Raw genomic sequence first — 10,536 nt, 5'->3', positions numbered from 1 at the left:
CTGAATTTGACATAAAATGTCTACTAACATCAGTGTGAGCTCATTTAGGCAAAGTCTGAACACTTCTGAAAGCTCACTCCATCTTTCTGTTCACTTAGTTAAAGGCAATTCACCATATTAAGATAGACAAGATTTCTGCTCATACATAAATTGTTGATTGCTTCCAGTACAGTAAGATCAATAATTTATAAAAAGGGGGCATAAACTGCTGTCTTTTGATAGATTTGAAGTCTAAGTTTTCAAAAAGTATTTGGAAGCTGTTTAACACTTAGAATTCAAATGGATATTATTTGTAACCTGGCCAGCCTGTAGTTTAAGGAGCTTCTTATTTTACTCAATCATGAAAAGGACTGTATCTTATATTTGAAAAGAAGAGCTGCCTGGAACAGTTTTTATAAATCCCCACCCTGCATTCAAACAAATTGTAAGGTTCTTAAAAGTGGTGCCAAACGCAGGTAAAAATTTAAAATCTTAGCATCTCTGTCATTCTCTCAGACAACAAAATTAGATATTGACATAACGTTTTCAGTTTCTTTTTAATGAAGACACGCATTAGGGTATTCCTCCCTCACTCAAATTGTTGCATCTACTCAGAACAAAATTTTGAATATCTGAACACTACTACTCCTTGTGAGGAAGTGCTTCATAAGTACTAATTCGAAGCAACAGTTAGTGGTGGGATAATGTTTTTTTAAAAATATTTTTTCTGTTGGTCTGGAAAGAAATCAGCTAAGGTATAAATTTAAACTTTTACATCTAGATTAAGTTGTATTTTGACCTCATTTACAAGGTACCCAAGTCTCTTCCACTGTCCAAGGCATAATATTCAATTCTAACAGTCCCTAAAAATCAAGAAAGACAACAGCAAAAGAGCATATGAAAACTTGCCAGGGAGGAATTGTACTGCATATTCTGATTTGAAGACATTTTTTGTCATTATGACAGTATTCAAGTGACTTCTCTGATTACTTACTCCAGCATTTGAAGAAACCTCAGATGTATTGTTTACTCCTTTGATTTGGAGGAATTTTAGTTAAAAAGCTTTCAAGTAAGCTCTCTGTAGAATTGTTTTAATCGTTTCTGAAGCACCCTAAAGACAACTAGGTGAGGGCAGTTACACTAAAAGTCCTGCTTTTTGAATTTGCTGAAAAAGATCAGCACAGATGTTCCTGTTTACAGAAAGCCAGTTACTATTATTTTGATATTGATTCTAATTTGAAGAAAATGTCAGAACGGTCAAGATCAGAAATTGGATCTTCAATATTGGAAGTACTAGAACAATCATTTACTCAAGACCAAAAGGCTGATGAAAAGTTATGCATGAAATTGCTTGTATTGCTCTCCTCACTCAAGCATATAGTAAGGGCTTTCCAACACACAATTTTCAGAATGTAAAGCTAAGATTATTTATCCTCGTTGTCCATATGTTAGAAGTATGACTTCCTAAGGTTTAAAATCTACACCGAAGAAAAAGTCTTTTCAAATTCATATACTGTTTTCAGTAGATTGTTTGTTCATAGTCTATGCTTTTTTTTTATAAAAATATGGAAGCAGTAATAAATTATTAATTCGAAATCACTGTGTGACTGTTCCCAGCAGAAATTGTACACAGTTAATTGTATGCTTGGTGGTAGCACAGGGGGAAACTGTCTCAGAATCCTTCTTTAATTAAAATTACATAGAATTACAGAGCACCGACTGTGAACAGTAATGAAATGTTGGTAGTACCAGCCTGTTTATCTGGAAAACAATATTGGAATATTTAGAAAAGAATGGGTGTCCTATATCTGAGAAATGAAGCATGCATTCATGAGTAAAATCTGACATATAAAGAAGTGATTCTCTGAATAAATTCTGTCTATACCATACTTTTATTATTCTCTATTACTAATTTTCTTGTAAAGAATATAGGCAGATAAAAAGAGACTAATTTTCAGCTCTGCCTACGTGCCATCTCGAACAGATGACATGCAATATGAATTTTCCTCATGCTGCCTTACCAAAGTCATCACTCTTAAGAGAAAGCCCTTCTACGAAAGAAAAATTACGTGTGTTTTTCAGGCTGTAATCTAGTCCTGGAGACATCTGTGAGGTTATGCAGCATTCAGCTGAGGGTAGTGGGACTGTGGGCTACAGAGCTTTTCATGTGACAAGGAGAGATCACTGCATTTCAGTCTTACACTCAGGGGTTCCAAATCAATTGCAGTCTCTAGCTAGGAATATTTGAAAGGTAGGAGTACTGTTTAAGTAAAGATGTTATTAACTAGTGGATGTTATTAAATAATAAGATCAAAGGAAGAGAGCAAAAAACCAGACTGTAATCAAGAACTGATTTCTACCTGAAAGAGAGTAAATGTTCCCTCATGAAAACTACCATCCTTTAAAATTCAAACAGAAGAAATATTAAGATAATACTCTGCGAGGAGAAACACAGAAAAGTGGCAGGAAGATGCACTTTAAAAAAGTGCTTATTGGACATAAGTGGCTAACTCAAGAAAGAAAATAATTGAGATTTTGGCACTTGTATTTTTCAAAACCTGAACCTAAATGATTTAAGTCCTTCATTTTTTTTCCTACAAGCTTTTTTTTCCTTTTTGTGCATGTGCTGGAGTGCTCTCAGTAAACTGTAGTTACACCTTCTCACACAGATTAATAATTATTCATGGATGAAGATTAACAGTTATTTGTGGAAGTAGCAAATGTGAGATTTCCACCAAGAAGTGTAGATTTAAGTACGGATTTAATTTAGTTGTAAACTGTACTTTTTATTACATTTCTATTATATGTTGCTTTAAATAAAAACCAGACACATGAACATTTTCAAAAACATATTCAGAGGTAGTGTTGTTCAAAATCCTTCTCATATTCAACTCGGTTCTGTTTTTATCCACACAGAAGATAAGTTTGGAGTGGTGTGATTTGTTTGGCTTTAAATTGCTAATTCATAAAACATATGAGTGGGTTTCAGAAAATGATCTTATATGACATACACATGAACTTTCTTCTTATGATTTCCATCATCTCCTCTTTTCTGTACCTTTTCCAATGGTTGTTGCATCTACTTTTTATATCTGGACTTAATTACATTACAGGCAATTTGGTAACAGGGCTGTCTTTTATTCTGTGTTTGCTACATCACACAACAGGGAACCGGGTCTGACTGTGAATACCAGCCACAATTGTCATATATAACAAAACATAATTATAGCTTCAGTCATTTGAAGCTGATGTGAATTGGCCACGTGACTTAACAAGTGTAATTTGCTGGGAACAACCAAATGGGAAAGGAAAAAAGCCTACCTGGAGACGACTGAGCATGTAAAAATGTAATTAGTTTAACACAAATGTCACAAGTTGTGTTTTTCTAAATGCTATAGAAAATTGCGACATTTTGATGTAAAGAATTAAGCAAATTTTATTTTTTGAACATGAAAGAACACTGGAACAGTGGAAAACTTTTAGATTGGTTACTGTAAAACTTATGTATTCCTTATGGATAATATTATATGGATATATGTGTAGCGCTTCCATAAGATTTTGTACTAAAGCATTTAAGTAGAGCATGGTATCGATTGGTGCAACTCTTAATCATTTAAAAGCCTTTTGAAAGTATTTGACCTTTTAGTTCAAATCTGTCAGATGCCTCATAGATGCACTGCTACTTTAATAAGCTTGTGCACTTATCAGTGCCAATATGTAAACATCCATTAATGCCATGTTTTTAATGTGATATAAAACTAGATGTCCTGAGACTATTAAAGTACCTACTGAACTCCTGTTAAGAGCAGCAGCAAAGTTCTAGATATGTTTCATATTTTAAAATATAGCCTGCACCCATAGAGTTTCAGACAAATAGAACTCCCCTTTTTTTTTTTTTGTTTTTGTGCCTGTCAAAACAATGGATCATTTTGTGTATTCTCAAACACTTAACTACCTTTACTTGAAAGTGATTTGAGATCCTGATGGAGGAGTATATGAATGTATATTCTAACATTAAAGCACCTATGCTTTTACAGGTAAGCATCTGGAGCAGATTGTCATTAGAGTAGGACCTCAAGAGCCAGGTAGGTAGCAATTTTAAATTATTAAAAGATGACGGTTAGAAATGCAAAAGCTGACAGACTCTTCACTGCACAAGCAATGCTTGGCAATGCTAAAAGTATATTGGAGTCCTAAAGAGGTGCCTAAATTAAAGGTCTGTCAGAATTTTTACTATGCATATTTTCAAGTATTAATAAACTCACCACAAAAAGTCAAGATAACCTGAACTGAGGTTCTCAGTGCAAAGGGAAAATACTTATATTGGAATCCGTGCTTGGGAGTTGGAATCACAAACTAACATGAATGGGTGACAGGATAGACGGGAATCACGAATATGTCTCTATCAGTCAACAAGTTCACCCAAAGTGGTAAGATCCCTGCCACTCCAGCCTGGCTGGAACTCATTAGAGACTATAATTAAGGCTGGAGCATGTGGTTGCTTTGCAAGGTAGACAAATGTGTTATGCTGTTTACTGATCTCTGAAGTCCAAAAATGTACTAGTGCCAGAAGGAGAGAGTTTCTGTCCCTATTTCTTACCACGGCAGTTGAAAGCAAATGAAATACTAAACTTAGGAACCTAGTCTATTTTAATACTAATAGAGCGATAAGGGTTTTTTGGAGAAGATCCTCAATTCTGAAATGTGCTCTTTTGCACCCATGACGCTACAGTCTGTTAAGCATCAGAAGAGATTTGCAGATGCATTCTGCATCATCAGAAATTTAAAATTTGAGTGGATTTGTTTGTTTTGATTTAAAATATGCTCTGAACCAAGATCTTCCTTCAGTCAATGAAGTCCAATAGCCCATGTAAGACAGAGCATCAGATTAAATGAGCAGAATCATCACAGTTACAGCCTGTGAACAAACAGCAACATCTGTTCCTAATCTGTCTCCTTTTTCACAGGAGAGAGTGGAATGGAAAAGAGAAGAGCAGAAACATCAAGCAATCACAGTGCAGACCCCACTTCTGAGGCACATACTCAGTTCCCTGCTTTCCTATGAACATGGTGTCTGCATTCCTCAAAATTAGTGTCTGTATTTCTCATTTCTAAAAATGGAATAATAGCATTCCTCTATCGCAGAGGGATGCTGTGAGACTGAATACATTAAAAATTGAGAGACGCTCAAATAGCATTGGGGACTAAATAAGGATCTAAGATTGACAGACTGATGTGCTAGATAAGGTATGTAAGACAGAATGGTGGATGAGAATTCATTTGTGAGCAATCCTTCATGGATATTTCATACAGCACTAACTACCCAGAAGTCCAGTTCTGATCCCTGAGTACACAGGCTGATTAACGATTTGTGTTGCTGTATTTTAAGTCACGCTAAGGATTTTAGCATGTAGGAACTAAGGGTGCATAAACAGTCACCAATTTTTGCTATAGCCAAATTTTTAATTATTACCTTACCAAAATTAAGACCCAGATAAGATATTAAGATTGAAATATTTTACTTTTTAAAAGACTTGTTTCTAGACTGGGGGAGGTATGGTTTATTCCCCACTGCTGAGAAACTTAAATCTTGCATCTACACTCAGTATTGTTTACCCGCATGTCAGCAAATAGGCAAATCCACCACCGCTATAAAAAGGGAAAACACCAGCGCTCACTGCTTGCAGGTGCTTTTGCCACTCTTGTTTTTGGTGCCTGCTTGGGTAGTTCAATACTTATTGAAAACCAGGTAAGCAATTTCAAGTGTAGACACGAAAGGGTTACACAGAAACAAGAATGCGTCTGGACTGGGGGAAAAAAATGGTATTTATATAATTTCTGATTTTTCACACATTTCACGCTCATAGAATTTGAAAACACCTTCATTTTTTAAAAAGCAAATTTGCAGATCATTAGCTGGTAATGTGCACTACTGCCTTTGGGTCTTTTGAAAACAAAAATGAAAAATGATCTAATTAAGCCTGGTCTAGTGGTTGCAGCACATACAAAAGATTCAAGTTTGATTACTGATTCCAGTGCTTGTGCTGGCAAGGTTTGGACTGCAGTATTGTGGCAGTGACATGTAGCAGCAGATGGGAGTATGATTACTGAACACTGTTTTAAAATGAAATCTTCTGATCAAACTTTGATGTTTGAGTGACACAGTACAGAATACTTTCCATGCATTTGATACAAAAAGCTGCTACAAAAGATCTTTCTTCAGAAAAGGTATAATACAAGAAACATACATGGGAGCTCTGAATTTCTTAATACAGAGACCATGCTGGGTATTTTAGAAATCACTGGACATTGTTTATGTAGCATGGGTTCTACGGTTATATGACACAGTTGTTTTTCACTGTGTACAGACCAATCTTGCTAATATTCCAACCTCATAATTCATTGAGTTTGGTAGTTGTTTTATTTTGTCCCCAGTTATCCACCAATAGATTTTTTTATATTGAGTAAAAACTACCGTACTGCAAAAGGTGAGGGGACTGATGGACAGGTTAGCAGAAATCTAGACATCTAAGGTGGCTTCTTGCTTTGCCTCTCTCTTTCCTGCTACTCATACTCAAATACATGAGAGTTGAAGTTCGTGAACTCTTCAGTTCTGCATGTGCAACAAATGCTATAACTCCAGTGCAGAAGAGCAGGTTCACAAAACACCATGCGGGGCATTTGACACCACTCTTCTACCAAGGGCCAGTGAAATGCAGGGCCTCAGCAGGCAGGGCTTCTACCAGCACAGCAGACATCTCGGCAGCCTTCGGTGTCTACTGATCATAAAAATTTAAATTTTCCCTGTCTCTCTGCGACTCTCATAAGCAGTGAAAGTCTAATTACTGCCTGCATTCTTTTTTGGCATCGAATGGAGAACAAAACTGCCACTTGTGTGCCTGAGAAAATTAATCCCAGTCCTATAAATTACAGAGATTTATTAATGTTGTAAATATGTTTCTTCCCCCTTAGTATGTCTGCTGTGTTCTTACAGTCCTTTCTCTCTCTCCTACAATTATCAATGTGGGAGACTGGTTTTCTCTGACACAGACACTTGTTCTCCAAAGACTGAGATCCCTGCTCTCATCTGATTCTACATACTAAACTGTTTTCTGATAGCAACCACTCTCTGCTGAATTTTAGCAAACCAAGTAGTATCTTTTAAGTGTGTCTAAGCAAAGGAAGACTCAACAAATGTTAAGCCATTAGCATCTGTCTTGGCAATTATACAGCAATTTAGGAGAGCCATTAAGGTCCACTGGATGAATAACCCAGGTTTTAAATGGTTTCTTAAAACATATGTTAAAACAAGACAGAGTAACTTTTACAATGGCTAATTCAATATCACAGGTCTTGGAGAATACACAAGAATGTCCCTTACAATATTTTTCATGAACTAATGTAAAAATGACTCCTGGAGCTAAGTGGATCTGAATTATCATACTTAGCTCTGCCTACAGGAGACCTGGGGAGGCACTCTTTATCAGGGAGTGTGGTGATAGTAGGAGGAGTAATGGTTTTAAGCTGAAAGAGTGCAGATTTAGATTGGATACCGGGAAAAAATCCTTTACTGTGAGAGTGGTGAGGCACTCGCACAGGCTGCTCAGAGAAGCTGTGGATGCCCCATCCCTGGAGGTGTTCAAGGTCAGCCTGGATGAGCAACCAGGGCTACTGGAAGGTGTCCCTGCCCATGGCAGGGGGCTTGGAACTGAATGATTTTTAAGGTCCCTTCCAACCCAAACCACTCTATGATTCTATAACAATATGAGAGCTTTCAAAGAAGATTTTCCGTTAGGTTCGTCTTTCAACTCTTGGGTTTTCATTCATACGCTTAACATGCACACTCAGTACAGGATCGTAAATCAGACATGTACAAATTTGTGGCTTTATTTATAAAGTTTCTATTCAGTTACTGGGTAAGAAGTTATATGCTCATATTTGCCTTTAATCTTTTGTGATAAGACTGCACACTTCTGTTCGAGTTAAACAGTTAATGTTCTGTGTGATGAAGTATTTCTTAATTGAGAGACTTGCAGTTTACAAGTTAAGCTTCATCTTAGTATCTGGTAACAAAACCCCCAGATGCTAACAGATAAGCAGGTAGCAACTCTACCAGCCTTATACAGTAATTTGTTTTACTCATTGACCATAAAATATACAAAGTATGTGTTTAAGATTCAAAATTTTGAAGCACATCAACTTGAAGGGAAGAGACTGCTCAGGAGAAAGAGCCCCTCGTTACCATTTTCATAGCCCTGAAAAAATATAAAATCTGCAAAGCTGATATGATAATAGCCATAATTCATAAACAGAATAATATACCTGACATTTCAAACTTTTGATTTTACTTGGTAATAGAATTTTCTAAGGGTCAGCACAAGCAGACAGGCATCTTTATATGCTTGTAGAAAACAGAAGGGATCAGATTCTTTTAGATTACATCAGTTTAGCTCCACTGAATTCAATGGTGTTGCACAGAGCCTCACCAACTACAGATATTGCCTACTGTTCTAGGGCTGCCTCTCTTCTACAGGGAGGTGGCTTAGTCTTGCATTTATTTATATTTGCTCATGGCAATGTAAATGAAGAAGGTTTTGTATTTGAGGAAGTTCAGTTGCTTAAGAGACACTTTCTAAGAATTTTCTGTATTTTTCCTTTTATAAACACAACATTTTCTGTTTATCAAACTGAGATCAGTCAGTGAAAAAAGAAACATCTTTGTACTTGGTGAAATACATAGGGTTAGAAAACATGCAAAAAGGTGTACAGAGAAACTTTTTAATTAAAGAGTGTTAGTTTAAATAGTATGGACAAAATTCAGTCAAAAGGTAGGATGCAACATATCAAAAGTCCATTTCAAGAAAACAAAAACCCCTTCTCTTTAAGTATTGTTACTGTTTTGTATCAAAATGTAGAACTTAACAACATTCTTTCTTTTAAAAAATTAAAAATATATATGTATAACAACAAGCAAGAAGACAAAACACATCAAAAATGGGAATTAAAAAAAACCTCTTCAAAAGAAGACAAGAAGTCAAAAAAAGAGGGGAGAAAAAAGATTTTCAGGGATCCTTGTCATGCAAATCAGTTTGGCGGCAAAAAAATACCTTCATCTTCAGCACCGTCATTATCACCTAAATCATCTGTCTGTTTCTTTGTAAGGGGACCTAGGATTGAGAACGGAGAAAATGGAGGAAAAAAGACAATTCAAGAATATACAAGACTGAAGAAAAAAAAAAAAACAGTGAATATTAAATTCCCGTGGATTTTTCAAGAAAAACATTTGCAGGGAGGAAAATCTTAGTTTATAACAACAAATTTTTCATTAAGTTTTTCAAACATCACAGCAAAACCTTCCCTAGGGGGTATGGTTATTAGAAACATTTAGCACAAGAATCAGAGAGTGCCCAGTGCTTTATTGTTTTTAAATGAAGAATCAAAGCTTGTTTACTAAAAGCATACCCACCATAAACTATATTTATCCACTTAATTTAATTGTTTTTGTTGTTATTAGGAATAGTGGAGACAAGAACTGCCAGATTACCTCTTGCATTTGATGCAATAAGGTGGCTAATAAATGTCTTGACAGTTGGTTAAAACAAAATTTTCTATGAAATGGTAATTGACATTTCTAAGTTCAACCATTTAAGCTCATGCTTTACCAAGATAAGCATGGGCTTGGCATTTTGGGGGGATTTTTGACACAATCATTACATTCTCTTTTAAATAAAACTGTAGACTCCCTTGAAACCTTTGACTACCTGCTGAGATATTTTTAAAGAAACGTGAAAATCTATATGTAAACTACGAACATGAGTGAAATCCTGGACCAACTGAAGACAATGATTTTTGCCATTGATTTCAATGGGGCCAGGGTTTTGCGCACAGTATATAAAAGTTGCATTCAATATGGAATTGAAGTTTTAGCTTGGGCAAGACACACAGTATCATAATTCCTTATTTCTATAAATGGATGGCAAGACAAAATTCTTTCATGCCCAGCACCTATATCATTAACAGGCATTATTAGATTCATCATATTATCCAAGGGGAAAAATGCCCGCTTCTTTACTGAGTAATAAAAATATCCACCAGAAGGAAAGTCAAAGGCCATTCTGAAAATTTTTCCACGTCATATATTTTACACACTTACGCACAAACAAAAGACAGTTGGAACTCAGCATTATCTTTCCTTTTTTTTCAGAGCTCTCTCATTTCCATGACATTCTGTAATTTGCATGCAAAAAAGCAATCAGTACAGACACAGGACTAAGTAACAAAAAAAAGAAAAAGCCAGCCAAGCACAGAGTAGAAAACAAGAACTTTGTCATGCATAAAGTAGCAATAGACAAAAACAACAACAGAAAAGAGATGAACAGTATGTGTTGATATTTGCAGTAGATGTAGGCAAGATACATGCATTAACTCCAAGCGCTATGGAGTATTAAAACATTCTTATTTAAAATGTTCTCTCTAGCTCTGTTATTTTACAGGATATTAGTCATTCAGCATTAAACCTGTCATTTATAGGCAAAATACCATGTATCTGAGTGATGC

General features: G+C 35.7%; 1 protein-coding gene across 1 annotated transcript in view; it reads right to left on the bottom strand.

Moving 5' to 3' along the window:
- Nucleotides 1-10,536, bottom strand: part of LOC104468414 (neuroligin-1-like) — a gene marked incomplete at its 3' end in the record, with an annotated part of 108,904 nt that overhangs the window by 415 nt on the left and 97,953 nt on the right. Inside the window, exon 2 of the mRNA XM_010082531.1 lies at nt 9,087-9,146. Within this exon, the coding sequence (XP_010080833.1) occupies nt 9,087-9,146 (60 nt within the window). The remainder of the gene's footprint in view (nt 1-9,086; nt 9,147-10,536) is intronic.

Source organism: Pterocles gutturalis, unplaced genomic scaffold (genome assembly GCF_000699245.1).
Source record: "Pterocles gutturalis isolate BGI_N339 unplaced genomic scaffold, ASM69924v1 scaffold24351, whole genome shotgun sequence".
NCBI lineage: Eukaryota > Metazoa > Chordata > Aves > Pterocliformes > Pteroclidae > Pterocles > Pterocles gutturalis.
Note: the sequence above shows the minus strand (reverse complement) of the source record. Positions and strands in the feature narration are given on the sequence as shown.